Genomic DNA, 20499 nt, shown 5'->3' with positions numbered 1-20499 from the left:
GCAAGGTTAACGTCATTTTTTTTATATAGTTTACAGATAAGACTTGAAAGTTGCCAGAGAAAAGGAAATATTGTGTTTTAGATGCTTTTGTGTTATTGTTGAGAAATAAATCTTTTGACGTAAATAACGCCACAAGTTCATAAACAAAATGTGATTTTGTTGGATTATGTAACCAAAAATGTCATGTTTTATACTTGTCTAGTAGGGGGTGGGTCATGTGATTTTCAAACTTCATTTAGGGGTGGGTCACTCAATTTTGTGCCAAATGGAAGGGGTGGGTCTTGTGTTTTCTATCTACCACATTTTCAAATGCTCCGGCCTCTCTCTCCCCCTCCCCTCCCCCCTTATGCGTTTTGACCAGTCCCATTTGTTGAAAACTTATTAGTGTTAATGAACAAAGTAGAAAGGACTACTAGATATGACATTTTGTATTTATTTGGCCAGGGAAATCTTCTTTTTATCAGGGAAAAGGCAGGGAATTTTAAAAAGTGATGCCTGTTGTCTGTCTGTGTCACTATTAAGCTTCTCTACACCAATTTCGCTTTACCTCTTGACAAGAACCTTGCTTATTTTATAATCTGCAGTTTTTGTTCTCAGTTTAACTCTTATGCCTTTCTTCCTGCAGAATACGAGGGAAAAAAATGAACGACTTAAAATCATAGTACGCCAGTTAGAGGAGGCATTAGAGGTACTTTACATGCACGCTTGTATATGGTATTTGTAGGTATCTAATAACCACCGAGTATAAATTTTAGGGTAAAAGTATTATTAGTAAAAATGGAGCTGTAACTAGGATAAGACATAATATTAAGAAGTAAAAACGTTCTCTGGTTGAAAGATTAAAAACATGAGCTCTCGGCCATCAGTCCATAGCCTTTGGTGAATAAGAAATGTTTGTACGCGAATGGAAATATATACGAAAAGAGTACGAAAAAATGTAAAAGCTAAAATACAACAGAAGTGTGAAAAAAGCTCAAAAGAATGTAAATTGCATCTAAATTACAATGAGATGGAATATTGTCTGGGCAACGGTTTTGAGCTGTTATCCCTGCTGACAGTTTTGGCAGTATGCTAGGATTTTAAGGTTTTTCGGACGCGGTGTTGGCTTTGTCGATTACACCAGCATTATTAAAATCAGTTGAGTGATCATCTTGCCACGCATGGCTGGCAGCGTTCGAGCCCTTCGTATAGTTTTTCAGGCTGCTTTGATGTTTCTTTTTTGCGCTTGGAAACATCTTCCAATTTCTCCTACCTGCTCCATGAACAGTCTGAGCACGGGATCCTGTAGACTAGGAAGCTGGAGCGGATCTAGGTGGGGGGTGGGGGGGGGGGGGGGCGGGGTGGGTCAACCCCCTAACTTAAGGAAAATAAGACATTATAACACGCTGACTTGGCCTCAGAATGCCGGTAATCCCATTTCCAAGGAGCTTAATTTTACAAATCTGCCGGGGCACGATGCGCCTGGATCCCCTTCAGGGGAGCCGCTTTGGCGGAGCGTACCTCGAATCCCCTTCTCTAAAGACTTGGATCCGCCCCAGGGAAGACCTACTTTACACTGGTGATCTGAACTTTGGAAACAGAAATTCCTGCTGAAGAGTTTTTACTGGCTTGCTGCCCACTCGAATTTCGTTGTTACGAATTAATCTCGTAAGAGCCTGTCCGATGGTTCGGCCCATTTAAAAAACATGGATATCAGTTCTTCTGGTGGAGAAACTGTGTCGATCACGGTGGCTTCTTTCAACCAGAGAATATCGTAGCGATCGCATTTAATGGAGTTTATGTCTATTTGTCTATCTGTCTGTCTGTCTGTCTGTCTGTATGTAGTGATCGTTGCGACAACGATCGCGAAGATAGACTTCAGCTCTATCTCGACTATCGTAAGGATCATTTAGACACCGGCGGTGGTAGGGATGGCTCAACATTTCTGTAGTGATTGCAGCGATCGTATGGAAACCAGCCTTTAGTATCCAGTGTTAAGTCACCCAATGTTACATGTTGTAAACATTAGTTTACCTTTTATTTGCAGCGAGAGAAGGAAGTAAACATTCATTGTCAAAGCCAAGTTCGCTCTCTGCAACAAGAAGTAGTGGTATGCAATTTACAGTAGTAAAATCAGAAACACTTTAACTTTACGTAAGACTCATTCTGTTTCAAGCAAGTCAAGAAACGGAGTAGGAGTTTGAGCATCAAATTTTATCCAAAGAGATTTTATTAAAAGCCTCACGATCGACTATCATAGAATTACCTCATAGAAACGCACTGGGTGCACGTATTTACCACCAAAACTGCTAGTGTAAATGTAAATCTTTTTTATAGTGGTCATGCACTTAGCTATACAAGCACTAAGCTTAGCTGGTTTACAGACATGCCACTGAAACAGGAAAAAAATATTTCAAATAAACGCAACATAGTTAAAAGTCCCAACTGGCAGGAGACAGACCAGTTGGCTATTTACAAAGCGTGACCGGGGATTTGAATTCGGGACTACCGAGAAACAAATCCCGCTATTGGCAGTGTGGAGGCCTTGAACTCGGGACCTCCGGATTACAACACCAGCGCTCTAAACCACTCGGCCACGCTGGCTCCTCCACACTCCTCCCCTGCTTATGTAAACGTCTAATATCTTACATTTTCAAGCCATGACTGAGAACGTTAAGTCTGTATGCCCCAAATGTATACAAAAAACAATAATTTTTGTTCACAGAGTTTATCGCCTCATTTTCTTTTCGAAGTCTTGCATAATTTTGTTTCAAACTCCTACAAAACTGAAAGTGTGTTGAATTCTTGCGTTTGACTGCTGTGTAGAAATCATTAGCTTGAGTCCTAGTGATCACAGTGGGGCTCTATTTGGTCACATGGTCTTCAGCTAGCACTTCTCTAAATTACATACTACAGAACGGAAAATTATACATGCCCAATTGTAACTGCCATGTAACCCTGACTTCAATGCAAACCCAACACGACCCGCAAAATCATGTCTTAATGGATATTTTGGGCGATACGGCGGCCATTTTGAGTTTTGTTGTTTCAGATAGCTATTATGGGATGCTTAGGGGGCAAATACATACTAAGTAACCCTCTACGCATCCCATAATAGCTAGCTATGGCTATTTGAAACAGTAGAACTCAAAATGGCCGCCGTATCACTGAAAAATTCCATTGTAATGACCGGATGTCCTGATCTAGTAAATCCAGAATAGTCGAGGAAGAGGAAAATTGTATATTACTGTATCGAAGGGAAAAAAAATAGCAGTTTGAGATAGCGAGGAGTTTGAAATATCCAATTCCAATTTAAAGAAAGAGTAAATTGATTACTGCATAACCGCATGCAAATAAAACCGGTTTCACTTTGGCAAAGCGAAGACTTTGGCAAGTTTGGCAAGTTTTTGAGTCGAGGTAAATGTATCCTAAGAAAGAGCTTTCTTAAGTCATTACATTAGTCATTGTCATCCTAGACTACAATTGGGACAAAGCAACGAAGTACGTGTAAACAAAGAACTCTGAATGTAAAATACTACATCCAAAAACGTTGACTTCCACATTGAAAGGAAAAAAGACTGCATAAGAAATTTGTTTCCAACAGTCTTCAGAAAGCCCATTTACAGCGCTGCATGTTTAAACTAAAAGAACTAAAGCCAACTTTGAACAATCAGTCTGAGTTCATCCGTGCAAAGTTATTGTTTACATTTCTAGATTCGTATTTAACAGTTTATTTGAAAGGACTTCATGCTTTGTTTGAAATTCTTTCCATTGGCAAGGATTTCTTTCTGTACTTCGTGAACATCCGTTATGGAACTACTTAAAACTTTAATTCGTTTGGTGTTTCTCCTTTTCAATTTACATTTGTAAGCCCCAGTGAGGCAAAAAAAATATGCACTGCACTTGTACCTACAAAAATGTTAAGTAAAAATACCCATAGCATCACGAAAAGGCAGAATTGTTACACCGAGTAGAAAAACAAGACAGTAGCACCAAATTTTCAACTTGAATTCTAAGTAATAGTCATAGGTGTAGTTATATGTATATAACTGATGCTACACTGGAGGCGTTGTCAATGAAGTATGCATTTTCTTTCTTTATTTTTCGTTCATTTATTGGACATTTTTTGGTATGCGCAGTAGGAGTGCTTATAATACTAATAAATCAGTCTGACAAAAATCTAACCGTTGAAGCTTACTGATGTAGTGAGAAATTGCTTGTTATAACTGTTTGCAAATAGTTTTCTGGTAGAAAAGACATCAGTGTTTACTTTGTATCTTCCTGCTCTACTAATATATGGGCCTGATATTTATTTTTTTTAAGGCAAAAGATTGTGAATTACGGAATCAGGTCGAGGTCATGCGTGTTGTTGTTGAGCAGTTGAGAGAATCACAGCAAGCCCGAGGAATGTTGGAGGCGAAATTGCAGGGGGTTGCAGAACAAATGGAGTCTCAAGAAAAACGTTATGACAAAAATTGTCAAGAATTGAAAAATCAGTTACGGGAGAATAAACGTCTGCTGGATAGAGTGACGAGCCTGGAGCAACAACTGGATTTGGAAAGGTCCCACCGAGAGCGGGATAGAGGAGAGTTTCAACAACAATTACAACTGTGTGGAGAAGAGTTTCAACGACAATTACAGCGGGATAGAGGAGAGTTTCAACAACTATTACAGCAGCAAAGCGCACGTCTCCAACATCTTGAGCAACATTTACAGCACGTAGAAAGGGTAGCAGAGGGGCGGCGCCATGCTCGTCTCCAGCAGCCTGAAACACGAACCTGGATCATTCAACGCAATGAAGTTGGCCTAAGCAACGATGTTTTGGGTGAGGGGTCCTGGGGAATTGTTCGAAAAGGAACATTTCGTGGTAGCCCAGTTGCTGTTAAAGTGCTTCACAGGGTGATTCTGTCATCTCATAATCGTAGTCTCTTTGAACGTGAAATGGAAATTTCATCCCGCTGTCGCCACTTCAATATTGTTCAATTCATGGGCGCAACATTGGATGATCAAAATCCTTTACTTGTGACAGAACTACTAGACTGTAATTTGACACAACTCCTGAAGCAAAGGCAATTGAACAGAGAAGAAATACCGGTAGTCTCTCTCGCTGTAGATGTGGCCCGAGGCTTGAACTATATGCATTGCAATCAACCTCCCATCGTGCATCGTGATGTTAAAAGTGACAATGTACTTCTTAAGAGGTGGGATAATTCGTGGATAGCCAAAGTGTCTGACTTAGGAGCAGCCAATTTTCGTCGTCTTGTTATGACTCCTAGTCAGGGAACACCATTATACGCTGCTCCAGAAGCAGGCACTAGAGAATACTCAGAGCTGGTAAGTGCTTTCGTTTACAGATTTTATGCTCTTTTTGGGTAAGGAGGTATAGCTATCCTGAGATTTAAATTATAAAATAACTGAGCTACTACGTACGCTCTCATTGGTCGATAGGTGTGTTTAAATGAGAGTATGTAAACACGGTTGTGACGTTTTAGATTCGCGCGTATTTTTGAGAATTATTTTATAACAGCAATAGAGCACTTTTTCCGTGTTTACATAGCCTCCTCTAAACACTCGGAGGGTTGGGAGAATTCTCGAAAGTTATGCAAACTCTCGACTACGTCTCGGGTTTGCATAACTGTCTCGAGTTTCCCAACCCTCCTCGTGTTTAGGTGAGGCTATGTAAACACGGGAAAGTGCTCTATTGCTTAAGCATTGGACAGCAGTTCCTGAGGTCCATGCATGGTTTAAGGTCAGGTTGTTGAGTTGCAATTGATGCATTCTTGGGAGAGACTTTTTTACCCCCGTAGTGACTCACTCGACACATGTAGCAATTACAAATTGGGACATCCTAACAATCTGCGAAGGACGAATATCCCATCATGGAGGAGTTCCAAAGTCCTGTTAGCCACAACTACAAAAACTGGAGTTCAGTGACAGCCACTCTACTTGAAAACAATGGTACTTCCTTACTCTGGGGGCGGGAGAAGGGATTGAAATTGTTGGTGTAACTGTAAGATTAACACAGTCGAACCTCTCCACAACGGCCACCTTGGGGACAGAGGAAGTGGCCGCTGTAGAGAGGTGGCCGTTATGGGGAGGTAGGGGTGTAATATGACACCGGTTTTTTTCTTGGGGCTCAACATTTCTATGTTTAAAAAAAATGCCGCTTAATGTAGCTTGTAAATACGTAACACAATTAAAATATATCAATAAAACAGAAACTAAACAGAAACAGAGACCAGCGACGCACCGTATAGATCAAGTTTTGTAACCTTTTCCAATAAAAGAAATGGGTTTTTTTTATACACTGTTCGTCAGTCGTTGGGACGCGTTTTAATGGCCGTTGTAGAGAGGTTAAAGTAAGAGTGAATGTATGGACCGTTCGCTGTGACTAAACAAAGTGGCCGACTTGTTGCGAGTTGCGCGGCTAGTGGAGGTTCGATTGTATTAACTTCTGGCCTGGTATTAAATATATATTTAATTGTCTTTTAGTCTGAAATGTAATCTTTTCCAAAAACTATATATTTATGCCGGCTATCGACATTTCAGTTGAAGTTTCAGATGATAAAGTTAGACCATCTAAACCAAAATCTCTCTTAAATTTAATAAAACCTCTCGAAATCATTATCTTTTTCATTGTTTGCTTTTACATCTTACTGGATCAAGGAATTTTTCTGCCCACTGAAATTCTAGTGAACTTCTTTCAGTTTCATCTACATCTTAAGTCTTTAGGGGGGCAGAAATCCCTGACCAAATTGAAACAGTAGTACGTCGTGTTTCGTTTCGAAATTTTCTTAGTCATATATTTAATAAGTAGCCATATGAAAGCTCGAGCAATTTGAATTTACACCTCTCGTAATATTTGAAAATTCTATCAAATAGCATTTACCTTAAGGCTCGTGAAAATATGAGGGAATTTTCAAATATCAGTGTCAATACTCGACTGCACTCAGATTCATACGATTACCCTTACTTAGTGTTCCAGATTTTTCTAGGGGTGGTGGAAAAAAACGTATTTTGCCTTCACTACACAACCAAACACACTCAAATGTCAGGGGGTTGAGGCATGGGCGCGTTGGTCTGCTAGGCCCAAGATATGTTTCAGTTGTGACAATAAACTTAAAACAAAGTGGATGAAATCAAATAACATCCTACATGCGGCAAAGCCGGACACGTAAACCCCAAAAACCTCTTATTAGGAAAAATAGGGACCGTGCACCCCGGCAGACCAAATGCAGTGGCACCACCTTTGGGGTTTTAAGGTTGATATATAAACAACAGAATGAAAGATAGAACAGATAACGTTATTTTTTTACAATAAAAATAAACCTTATGCAAAAGGCTGACCGTAGAATGCCATAAGTTCCTCGACCTTCTCTTTTTACAAACGTACTAATTATGGGCCTTTGCATACTACGCTAGCACCCAGTTCTCTGTTCCGTGTCGGCAAAATGTTAATTCATGTCAATACCGATTATCACAAATTACATTCTAAACTCACCCTGACCTTGAGGAAACTCGCCATATAATAAAATATGAACTGTATGGAAACATTCAACTGTCCTGCTTCATAATTTTTTTCCAGGTGGACGTGTACAGCTTTGGCTTACTGGTTTTGGAAATGTGTATCCGAAAGTATCCAGTACGTGGCCAGATAGCTGACCAGATAAAACACGTACCTTGTCCGAGACTTCAAGGGCTCATAGGTCGTTGTGTGGAGCAAGACCCTGAAAGACGCCCAAGAATGGGTGAGGTGATCCAGGTCTTAACACAACTGATGAGGTAAAAATGTTACTTTTCACTTCTATTCGCATTGTAGGTCATTCAATTGATTGTCAAGGGAATAAGGGGTGCATTTAGGACCAATGTCTCCAATGGGGACACAACAAAAGAAATAGAAAAGTACAATTTACACTCATCTTTGTAAGATAGTTAATTAGATTGATATCAAACGGTAACTACTTAGAAGCGGTCAATTAGTATGATGAAGATTATAAAGGTGCAGAAAAAAAACTGTTTCCTGTGGGGCCAGTCAGTAAGTGTTTTGTTGTACTTCCTAACTCAAAAATAGAATAACTGTGAAAAATGATTTTCGTGACGCCGGCTGGCACACAAGTTTGCTGCGGTTTCAAGGTGCACGACGTGATCACGTGCGAGTCGAAAGTTCAAGTTATTGTTTCTGTAGGGAGTTTGTGAGTTTTGATCCATTGCACGTGACACGTTCTCGTCCAATTGAAAAACGTATTTGAGTTGGATTATAAAAAGGAAAGATAAATTACTTGTATATATCGACGTGATTTGAAACAGTGGAACAGCTGCTTGACACTTCAAAACAGTAGTTGAAAGTGAATCAGGTGATATCATATGGGTTTAAAAACAAGAGAAAGGTGCAATTTCAGATATTTGTAGGTCACTTTCTTGGTATAAGATATTCTTGATAAATTCTGAATTTCTGCTAAATCAGTATATTTAGGGTAAATGTTTCTGGGTTTAACGCGGCTGGTAGTATTTTTGGTAGGTAGACTATTTGAAGATGTGTAGATTTACAGCTGTACAAAATTTTTAAATATGTGTCAAAATGGGAATTTGCCCTTTTAGATAATACATGTGAAAATTGTGGGTTTGTTGTGAAAAGTCTTACAAAATTTGCAAAATATGTAAAATTACTCTAATTGTGTGCTTCATTTTGATTCTTGGGGTGTTCGAAATTTTTAAAGATAGAGGTTAGCTTGTAAAATTCATGGCTTTTTTGCAGGTTATGCTTGTTGCATTTTTTGATCTTGCAAGAATGTATGTCTTCATAAAACATTTTAATAATGAATTAACTTTTAATCAATATATAGTAGATACATAGTTCATTTTCGCCACTTTCATACTCGGTTTGAAGAGCCAGTGAGAGAACAAATGAGTAATTGTTTGGTCACTGGATGCTAAACTATACTTCCTTGTAATTACTAAATTACCATTGTATTTACAATCTGGTTTCATGTAAAGCCATTGTTTAAATTGTAGCTTTTCTCAATTTAGGAATTTGTTGTAGAGTAGCGACATAGTTAGTGAATTATAAGCAATATTGCCATCAGACTGGCGTAGTTTCCATATGACCGCTGGCGATTATTCGGAGCATGGCTTCAGTACTTAAGTCTCGTAAAGTCGTCGCGGAATGTGTCATATCGTCGTGCAACATGGTGCGTGAAGAATAGCCCTACTTGTATTTCCATGTTTTGGTGACTTAGCCAGACAGATGGAAACCAGCTATCAATTTTATTTTCATGTTAGATATTCCTGTAGCCAGAGAGTTAAATTGTTGAGAGAGCGTTGTAGAATTATACATGCGTCAGGTAAAATTATTTTAATAAAACTTAAAAGTTATATTAAAAATAAGAAGTTGAGAGACCACTGAGGTAGCTTTTTTTTAAAGTCAGTTTTAAAATAGTCCATTCGCTTTTTGGCTGAGTAAGACTGGGGTTATCGTAACACAGTCAAGACTGATTCACTGATTCTATCGTTTATTGAATTTAATTCATTATAAATGATAAATTACATGAAATAGGTATTGGTGAATACTCAGCTGTAAATATTGTGATTTTGTTTTGTAAAAGCCTACTCCAATCAGAAATTTTTAATAAGGTTATATTTTTTGTTTTGTAACTGCACTTGTCCTAGCTAGACAATAAAGATGGCTGTTATTTTGTATGTTTTGTTGAAAACATTAAACTACATGTCTATCTTTCCTAGCTTTTTGCAGTTTTATTGAGTTATTTGTTTGTGAATGAACTTGTATTGGTGTGAGGGGATCTGTAAACTAGTTACACGACAGTATAACCTTGTGGTGCTGTCTTAGGGTTAGGGTTATAACTACGAGCGGTATTTAAAAAGTCTCTCAAAGTTACGCGAGCGTTTAGACGAGTGTAATTTGAAAGAATTTTTGAATATCAAGAACCATCTGAACCTTTTGTTGGAAGTTTTCGATTTAATTTAAACTTTTTGACGACATCAGCTATGGTTGACTTGAAATATCGAATTACTCAATGATGCGATTGCTCATTTAATCAAAACTATGACAAAATTCTCGAACGTGATTGGCTAATTGGACGGTACGCGTCATTTTGCGCGCGCTGTTGCAGTGCACTTTGTTGAGTAATAAACTGCTGTGTTTTTCAGCATTCATAACGACGTTTAATCGTTCAGTGCTCGATCGATGGTTTCTTCGTTTCTCGAATTTTGTCATAGTTTTGATTAATTGGTAACAGGGCTTCGTGTCGTCCAATTCAGTCTGTAATCATAGTCGTGATTAACAAATTAGACTCCCGCCTCGCGGTCGTCCGATTTTCTCAATCACTCGTATGATTACAGACCGAATTGGACTCCACTCAGTCCTGTTACCATTATAAATCCTGTCTATAACAAGATTCTCGATTGTCGTTGATCCTGTGCGCGCCTATTTGTCACCTGTGCCATTTATGCCATTCGCGCATGAATTACGTGCTTGAATGGCAATTCCTTAGGGTTTCCCTAGTGTTTGTAAAACGTATGGAAAACGCTACTTTCTTTTCAGTCCAGTTAAAAACTTCTTAAACTCGAAATTTGTTATTTATACGATTAATAAGTAATCAGACCAAGTACAGTACAATTCAGAGAGTAATCGTTATCGCCCTCGCGCTGCGCGCTCGTCCGATTTTGAAATTACTCGCTCGATTACTCACTTAATAATATACATGAAAAAATTACTCGATTCTGACTGGCTGAGAGCAGTGCAGTTCAAGTGTAACAAAGTGCAAAAAGTGTAACATTAGTGCAAATTACCCATCGTAATTCTGGATTATGATTGGCTGAAAGACAATAGGAAATTTTCCAAGCCAGTGATATTACGTAAAATGATGACTAAAATTTTGTGTGGAAACTTTGAAAAAAGATTTCTCGAATGCGAAAAAATGGCTTCAAGAAAGGTCTTCCGGCACTTGCTCCGCGCAAATTTTTTTCATGTTTATATTATTAAGTAATCATACGGTTTCGAGTTCAATTTGGAATTAATTTGCACATGTGAGTTTTTCAAAAAGCTGAAATTGCACTCGCCGAAGCGGCTCATGCAATTTCAACTTTTTGAAAAACTCACTCGTGCAAATTAACTCCAAATTGAACTCGAAACCGTATGATTACCTATACAAACTGTAATCCAATCGGTCCAATTACAATTACATATGACTGAGAAAACAGGAAAGCAGGCGCGTTAATTTGCACTGCAGTGCAAATTGAAAATTATAATAAATTTGCCTGTTCTCAACGAACTCCCAATGAAGTAATGTTTGACAGTCATAATAAATTTACTCATTTCAAGTATTTCATTTCACTCTCTTGTGCTTCATGCAAATGAGCATCCTTGGATACTTTGCGATTCTCTTATCTTGCATCTGGAAAAATCTGACGTGCTATTGGAGATAAAGAATAATTACACCGAATAAATATTCTCCAAAAGTACCTACGAGTCCTTACAATGATACTACAATGAAGTACAATCAGGGAAACGATAGCCTTTTCAATAATAGGCGATTTGCATGGTGGCGTCATTTGACTACAACTACCAGAATCCTTCACGTTTATGTTTCTTATGTTAATTAGGCCAATTGTTATTTAAACCCCACTGGGAATTCAAAATTTAAATAACAAGGAAAAAACCAAAGGAATTCTGGTAGTTGTAGCCAAATGACGAAAACGTGCAAATCTGCTATTGTTCAAACATTCAAATCACCGAACTTGTGACAAGTAGTGAAGCATTCTGATCTCGGGACTAAAATAAAAATAACCCCCATATAGTCATGGCTTGGACAATCCTTAGGAAAAGAAGGAAGCAAGAAAACAATTTAAGACATAAACGTGCATTTCTGGGGGAAGAGGTAGCAATATAGAATGATAATGGATATGAATTGCATTGCGTGATCACCAGCAACAACCCAGACTTGAATAGTCCAAAGAAACATCATGTACGGCATGGATAGTTAAAGGTGTAAAATGGAACGTCCTAAGCATTACTAAGACATGATTTTCAGCCTCAAAAGGGTGGCATGAGCAGTCTCCTTTTCCCCCTTCATCCTCTGGCATAAAAAGCCTTGGCATTACCAAATGACTTAAATTGCACGTTATTTGGGATAAGACCATGTGTCTATTATAGCACTTACCGGAAGTCCTAACCCGACTGCTTACGTCCCCAATATGCAGAGTGTCTTCATGACTGGCTTGAGGAACGCCACAAACTCTCCCTACCCTCCTCAGGACGGAGCTATACGCTCTCCTGTATGGACGAGAGAGACCACAGTATACACAGGGATTGAGTGTTTAGTATGGACATCTGTGCTGACAGTGACTGAAGAATCTCACGATGCTGTTTTGTTACTAACTCCAGTGTAATACTGACTGTTAGTATAACATAACACCGTCTTGTTAATACTTACTTTGTACATCTGAACTCGATATCAGTAAAAATCAGATATATCTTGATCGCTTTCAATATTTAGTAAAGCGTAACAAAAAAAAAAAAAAAAATGATAAATGGAAACACCAACCTTGAAAAGAGTCTTCCCCAATCTGGAGTGCTCTTATGCTAGAGGTTTTCTATTTTCTTTTTTTTTTTTTTTTTGTTGGTCTCTTTAGCATTTGCACTACTTTATATAAACACCTACATTGCTATCTTAAGACAAACTGGTCTGAACGACACTTACAATGATTGGCAACCAGCTTACATAGAAAAGGAACACCGCTGACCGAAGAATCTTAATAAACTGACTCCTTTCCTTTACATCCCTGCTGACTCTCGGTCAGTGATGGTTTCTGGGATGTGTTGTTTGTCTAGTAAAACTGTTGTTATTAGACTGGTTATTGCCTTGCTTTTCCTCTACCAATGTACTTGTACCTCTTGCACTGCATGTTTATGTCATTGCTACCGTTTTCACCTCTCATTCGCATTTCCTGCGTTGGTTTGATTTCGATAGCCTGAAGTTTGCCATTCTCTAACGTCAGCGTTCTGCCTCGTCGCAGCTGACCAAATCTTTTTTCACATTCGTTTATTTTCCGCGACACAGCGATAAAACTGGTCAGCACCACCACAAGCTGAATATATCCTAATATGGCAATAAGAAGAGCAAAGCTTCCCCCGAAATCAAAGGAACAAATGATGATGATTCCCGCCGAGAAAATGACGTAAACGATAACTTAAGCTACACTAACACAAGTGACTTTCGTCCGATAATAAATTGGATGCAGCGTAGCACAAACGCAATCAAGAGCCATTAGAGTAGCTACAAAGAAAGATGACAAGCGTAGAAATGAGGACATCCAATTGTAAAAGTGAGAGAAGGCGTAAATGATGTTGAGACTTTTAAAGCCATTCTGATCGATTTGAAAGATGATTATGGACATTAACACAGGTCATATATCCTTGAGAAGATCTATACAGGCCAACGAACCAACGGGTAGATCAGGAACACGCAGGACTCGAAACAACTTGATTGCAACGAGAAAAAGCACATTTCCAATCAAAATGATCGCGAAGATGATTGGTGAAATAAACAAGAACCCAGTGCTGTATCGACTGCCGATATCGTTTGTATTTCTCGAGATATTTGTTTCACTCATACTGGCTTTTTTCGGACCTCATTCATTGATACCGTTGAATTAGAAATTTTGTAGCCCTCAGTCATAAAAGAATGCGTATCCTACACAGACATTTACTGTTAGAAACTGAAAAAAAAAATTAAATGTTTGTTGTTTCCATGAAGACAAAAGCACAAGCGTTTAACTTCGGTAAAAATAACAAATAGCCAAGCTGAATATTTAATGATCACCTTTCAGTTTTTCTCTCGGCAGAGTTTTGACATTCTCAATTGCGGTCATTCTTGGATATAATATACGAAGAAAGCCTTAATGAAACCTAAATGTCCAAGTAACACCGAGAATGGTTTGTTTAAACTAAAATGTGGTCGTAAATGCAGTAACATTAAAGTAAGTCTTAGAGACATACCTTAAAGTTTTCTCAGAACTGACCATGTTTCGCTTTAGCGCTAGGAAATAAGCCGGGCTGTCTTTATTATACAGAAACGTTGCCCAGTTTCTATGGCGGGCTTAATGTATCTTTGAACATCTGTAACAAGTCGAGTAAATCGCCTTACTTCTGTTTAAGTTGTTTAAAGGCTCAAAAAATGTTCTTGAAAATGCAAGAACCCTCACAAAATATAACTGGTGTGTTGATGCTAGAGAAGGTTATTAAATTATTTTTAGAAAAGCTCTATTTGCTGAATAGAGTCGATGTTTCCCAAGGAGAATGAAAGCAGTAAATGTAAACAAAAGTTCTTTTATGTAATAGGCCTTCTTCCATATTTTGATATTCTACAATATAAATTACAGTTTTGTTCTATTCAACATTTAGTATCCCTTATTAAAAAAGATCTCTTTCCTCAACATCTGAAATATATCCGAGGTCAGATTCTAATAAAGATTTTTAACTAAAAATCAGCTTATAATTGTCTTGACTATGATGTAAAAATATCAAAAAATTTGAACGTCCTTTGTTTTTAATAAGTTATCACACCAAAACAGAGATAATGGAACTAGCAAAGACAAACATGTTTCAAAATAGCTTAATGAATCCAGACTATCCGGGTTTCAATAAAGTTGAGACTGACAAACTGGGCACTCAAGAAGATGGTCACATCATCTAAATGGGAAACATTGCATGCATGGTAAAAATAAACTAACAAGTGAAAAAAAAAAAAAACAAGATTTATACAGAAAAAACCTTGGTATTGTTCGCTTGTAACCAGTGACAGATAGGCATGATTACAGATATATAGCTTTTCTTTGTTAAGCTAATGATAAGGTGATAGTTATGTTATGTAAAGCAAACAAAATCTTTCTCATAAAATGGCTTCAAACACTCTTTTTTTTCGATCCGTGCTTGGTTATAGAGCAAATCCCGGAAAACTCAGTGTAGTATATATCAAATCAAAACATTGTCTCACAAATTAAATCAGCAGACCAATGGATCAGTTTATTTGGGGCGTTTTCCTTGCAAAACGTACATAATAAAAGTAAGGAGTTACAAAAATGCAAATAAGGAAGTTACAGAAAGGTAAGAAAAAACAATCCAGATGTTATATCAAGGCCAGGCACCATAGCAGAGCAGACGTGAGGAGTATAGCTGGAGACTGGAGCGACATTCCTGATCCTAGGAGACCTGCAATGATGTAACTGTTAGGCGTTGTATAATCTAGTAAATAAATATATAAAACACAGAAAATAACTTTAAGATAAGTGAGCCTATCTAGCTCTCAGTGCTCAATTATCCTCTGCATGAGCAAACAATAATCTTAACGGATATCTATTCCTCTATCTTAATCTTTTTTGGCATTCGTCGTTTCCATAATATTCGACTATTTTGACAGCTAATTTTTGCAACAGACCCCTCATAGCAACTCTCATATCCGTGTTTGTCTCACCTTTACTTGGTTGACACGCATAGTCCAACCCCAGAGAGAATCCTCTTCGGCACAGGCACTTTCCGTTTTCACAATAAGAGTTCTCATCGCACTTCGGAGTGCAAATTTCTAGAGAGAATAGAAAATATAATTTATGCGAATTTGTGCATAGTGTAGAGTGACCAACGAGGTTTTCATAACCTTTAAGAAAACTCTTTTCTTTTCATCTCAGACGGGACCCAATCAACTTCTTCATAAGCTATGCCAAGACCACCTGATTAGGATTTGAAATTTGAAACTAGATTACGACAACCGCGCCTCCGTTTGAAAATGAGTTGATATTAAAGTGAGTTGCATTTGACATGTTAGTTGCTGAAGCAGAATAAAACAGACAGTTGGTCATCAAACCATCTAGTCGGCCGCCGCCACTGCAACTAATGTTCTGTCTAAATGCTTAGTTTAACTTAGGTTCAAGCAAAGTAAAATGAAGTATAATGTGTTACCTGAACATGTTCCTTTCGCTGTCTTTTCAAATCCATCTTTACAAGGGCAATCATAACCACCATTCTTGTTTTTACACTTTGAGAACTTCGGACAGAAATGAGTTTCTTCTTTGCATTCGTCAATATCTAAGGCAAAAAAACATAAATGCGACAGAAACCGTAATGAAGGGCTACTACTGCATGCCAAGCCAGTAGACTCCTCCCGAGGTGTGTCCTATTTTCACAATTTTTAAAAACATACGTGGAGCCCCTGAAAAGTACCTAGAAAACAGCTTAGTAGTAATATATAGATTTAGCTAAGCCTAAAAGCGAAGCTCGTGATTAAATAATTAACCGTAAATGAAAAAGAGGATATTTTTCCCTGGGTTAGAAACTCAAAAAATAATCAATTGTGACCAAATGATTGTTCAGTATGTGGTTTCACTATATTTTCTAATTATATTTTAACAAACACCATACCTAATGAGTGTACCCAAGATAGAAATTATGCACGCGATATGTCAGGGACTTTCCAAGAGACGATTGTGCAAGGAATATGTCGGAGGAAAAGTCAGCAACACGTCAGGGTTTAATTTACCCTGAAATTTTGCATTTGCATGTACTCCCTTCCTCTCCACAGAGTAATAACCTGGCTAGAGCCCGCGATCAAATTGAAAACACATTACCTGGTCAGCGGTTAACTCAAAAAGATGAGCTCTTGACCTGAACCCACAATTTGATCACGTGATACTGGTCAGCGGATACCTTACTTTGACAGCCGTCAGTTAATTATAACGTGGAGGCCATTATCAAAGATTTACCTATGGTAATGGTGGCACTCTCTTATTTTTAAGGTATGGGGCTTGGCTTACGGACATACGTAAAGACAGTCACGTGACAACCAAAATTTTTGAGATCAATGGGTTACCAAATTTTCTAAGCTATGGGGCTTCGCTCGCACGCCGGAGCTCCGCTATAATAAGCATCACTCAGGCATTTATTGTGGATTTTACCATTTTTGTGTGGAATACGTGTACGGGAGACGTCTTACAACTCATAGGCTTTTGCTTTGTTCTCATGTATAAAATGTTGTGGATTGTAATGTACAACAAGTTTGACATATTTGTCAATGATGTCATGTTCTTTGTTTATCCTTGTTAGTCTAACCGGTTTGACAGGTTTTTCAAGTGAATTATCACTGTCACATGAATTATCCACGACAACAGAGTCAATTATATAAAAACAATGACCGAAATAAGCCCTCTCCGGTGCTTACTTTTCTACTCAGTTTAGCTTTTTTTCTTTTACATAATGAAAATCTCTTGATAATTACCGATACAGATCAGTTGGTTTTGTTTTGCGCGGTATCCTTGGCGACAACTGCACGAATACGATCCCACTGAGTTCACACAGAGCATGTTCTGGTCACATGAGCCGTTGACCGCACACTCGTCAATATCTGCATTAAAAAAAAAGAAATGTTAGAGATAAGAATAAGAAACCATCAGCCTTGGATGATTAAGGATGTTAGTGTTATCAGCTGGAGCAGAAGGATGAAGCTGATAACACCTTGGCAACTGTGATTATTCTGAAATAGTATATCTTTGCAAATTGTTGTAAAGACGATATAACTGATAATCCGCAATTTTAGTTCCGTCATGGAGGCGTCATTTCGTTACAAGAACTTTGCGCTCAGATTTTCTTGCACCACCTTCCTTTGGCACTTCCATGGGTTCCTTTCTATTTCGCTTCTCCGCTGACCATTTTTCTTTGATCGGAAATGCGATCGACACGAGAAACGTTGTAGCTATGTGACCGCGCTCTTTATATGACAAAATATCCAGAATTTTAAGACTTGGTACAAAAATTAGCACGATTAGCTATGATTGTAATAATCTAAGAATTTGATCTCCACCATTTTGTATGGACTAGTGTGTTACAACTGTTACACTTGCCATAACATTTGCTTTGTCTGGCATCAAAGCTAAAACCTTTCGGGCAAATGCACCGGTATGATCCCACGGTATTTCTACACACTGCCACGTCTCCACAACGCTGCCTCTTTGTGGTGCATTCATCAGTATCTGTAGAAATAAATTGATCTTAATGTAACACACTCCATGATTGCTTAGCTGACAAAGTGTCTGTTTCCATGACATTAACACGCTAGAATAGTCTGAAAACGCTGGCATTTTCCACGACCTTAAGGAAAGAAGTTAGCTACTTTTGTTGTACCTGCTCCTTGAAAATCTCCCCCATAGGGGTTGGGGTGGTGGGGGAATTCCCATATAAAAATTAAAGGACGAGGTGCTCGGGCGAAATTTTGAAAAGAACTCCTAAGAGGTACCTAGCCCCAACCCTAAGCTTTGTGTGCGCGGCTTGAAATTTTTTTCACCGCTAGGGGGTACCAATTCTAAACAACACATTATCTCCTGTCATATTTTTTTGACTCAATACCCTGACAGGTACCGCAAAAGCTCCTGCTGTGGATCTTCTGAGGCTGAACACCGCTGAACACACTAACAGATACCAGAGCCGCGTTTTTAGCCCCCAAAAAGGAACGACGAGCGCCCCCGTCCTTTTCATATGGGAGTCCGTGCCTGTGATATCTCTAGCACAATCAGGGATTACGAGGCTGAAACTATATATAGAAATGTTTTAGGTAAGAAAATAACTCTCGCAAAAGGAAGTTAATGGTTACAAATGCATTGTGGATTGTCTTATGCCAGGAACTGAACAAAGACATTTTCACCAAGACTAACTGGACTTTAAAACACCTCAGGGTAACAACTCAGGGTTTGGAGCTTTAGCGACTATTTATTAACATCAACATAGTCTAATCTTTAGAAATTAAAATAGAACATGAACTTAGTTAAATATCCACTAAATCCGACAACACAGACACTCACCATAGCAGTTCTTTCCCTCTTTATCTTTACTCTCGTAACCATCCAAACAGTTGCACTTGAATGATCCGATCGTATTGGTGCACGCAGAGTATAAACCGCAGATATTTTTGTTTAATTCGCACACCTTCTTCTCTGTATCGAAACAAAGCCGATGCTTTAGTTAGTCAATTCATGGTGAGAATTTTTAAATCCTATGCTATTTTTCTTATCTTATTAAATCAGTTGTGGCCATTTGCTGACGTTATTCCAGGACGGCAGCTTTTGAATGCTATTACGTCATTGACACTGTGAATTCGCAGTGTGCAACGTTACCAGTCCGTAGATAATAATTTTCCAATCGTTTTCCTAGCGATACGAAATCCCCCTTAATAATTAGCTCTTATTAACCGAGCAGGAGGGCCATACGGGAGAATCTTGACCGAGGTCGTGAGTACAGACCGAGGTCAAGATTCTCCCATACAGACCGACCGACTTAGTTCGGTTAATAAGATGTTTATTATATGGAAAAGAAGAAAGCTTTAATTCGTAACTGGTTTGCTGACATTTTGCTTGCGAACGGCGATGAGCTTAATTTAAACCTGCCGAAATTTACTCGTCCTCTTTATTCTTTTTTTTTTTTGTCATTAGGCATTTTGGCACTTCCATAAATGATTGAGCCGAAAAAATAAATGAAAATAGTGAACATTTTTGTCTTTTAGTTTTAGTTTCACTTTTTCAACGCAAAATGAAACCGGTCTAGATGCCGGCCTAGATGGGAAAATCCAGACCGCGGTCAATATCGATTTCAGTCAATCAAATTCGTGAATTCGGTAGTTCCCAGTCCTTGTGAAACACAGCCATATAATAATCTGTCAATACTAAACAGCATCGAAAAATTTGACATTTTATACACTTAAGCGGAATGTATTTTCAAGTCCTAGCTTTTTCTTGGCCTTGTATAGGCATGATTTTACCGTTAACTTTTCCATCAATATAATAAAGATAGCTAAAGCCTACTTACCGACACATTGTTTGGCCTTGAAATGATATCCGTCCTTACAGTCACACAGATGTGTACCTTCAAAGTTTTTGCAAAATTGGTTCCGCTTGCAGTCTTCGTCATCTGAGCATGGTTCTAAGTCTTTTTTTAACACCAGGAAAAAAAAAAGCTTTAGCATATTGCCCAGACCCGTTTTACGTTTTGAGGTTAACTAGAGAATTTTACTTTTTTTATTCCACTAGAAATCATACATCATCAAATCAAAGAGCAAGTACGCCAAAGGTAATATATAGATTACATGCTCAAGCTGGGGAACGGAATCTATACAAAACTCCATTCAGCAGCGTACAAAGAAAGAGGGAATCAATCACAAAATATTTTATAAGCAGCTTAGCCGTCATTTGTGCCGTATACGCAGGTCATCCCCGACGGACTGCCTCTCACAAAGTGCTACAAAAACTACATTACAAAATAGTTCGGTCTGAGAACCTGTTAGATTTAATCCATGTCATTGTTTTGTTTTGTTTTGTTTGTTTTGTTTTTTCATGTTTCTGTGCTTTGTTTGACCGGTTTATATAGCTGTTGAAGTTCAATTTTATATCTGCTTTCGCTTTATTATATTTTGTTTTAGATACGTTTTGCATGGTAATAAGTTAAAAGTGAAAAATAAAAGTTAACTAAAG

The 20499-nt window shown here is 38.2% G+C and overlaps 1 protein-coding gene and 2 pseudogenes across 5 annotated transcripts in view; 1 reads left to right on the top strand and 2 right to left on the bottom strand.

Annotated features, from left to right (window-relative positions):
* Positions 1–9716, top strand: part of LOC110067512 (uncharacterized) — a 35542-nt gene extending 25826 nt beyond the window's left edge. For 4 of the 5 annotated variants that reach the window (XM_089281769.1, XM_089281757.1, XM_089281761.1 and 1 more), the window contains 5 exons: positions 626–688; positions 2027–2089; positions 4303–5313; positions 7565–7761; positions 8735–9716. In XM_089281769.1, the coding sequence (XP_089137895.1) occupies positions 626–688; positions 2027–2089; positions 4303–5313; positions 7565–7761; positions 8735–8783 (1383 nt within the window). In that variant the 3' untranslated portion in view covers positions 8784–9716. Of the gene's footprint in view, positions 1–625; positions 689–2026; positions 2090–4302; positions 5314–7564 lie in introns of all 5 variants that reach the window. The other variant, XM_089281775.1, reaches the window with a different exon arrangement.
* Positions 9717–12584: 2868 nt separating this feature from the next.
* LOC149116022 (uncharacterized) lies at positions 12585–13883 on the bottom strand (annotated as a pseudogene).
* Positions 13884–14998: 1115 nt separating this feature from the next.
* LOC149116021 (uncharacterized) overlaps positions 14999–20499 on the bottom strand; it is a 19351-nt pseudogene continuing 13850 nt past the window's right edge.

Source organism: Orbicella faveolata, unplaced genomic scaffold (genome assembly GCF_042242905.1).
Source record: "Orbicella faveolata isolate gen_17 unplaced genomic scaffold, um_ofav_v1 contig_12, whole genome shotgun sequence".
Lineage (NCBI taxonomy): Eukaryota > Metazoa > Cnidaria > Anthozoa > Scleractinia > Merulinidae > Orbicella > Orbicella faveolata.
Note: the sequence above shows the minus strand (reverse complement) of the source record. Positions and strands in the feature narration are given on the sequence as shown.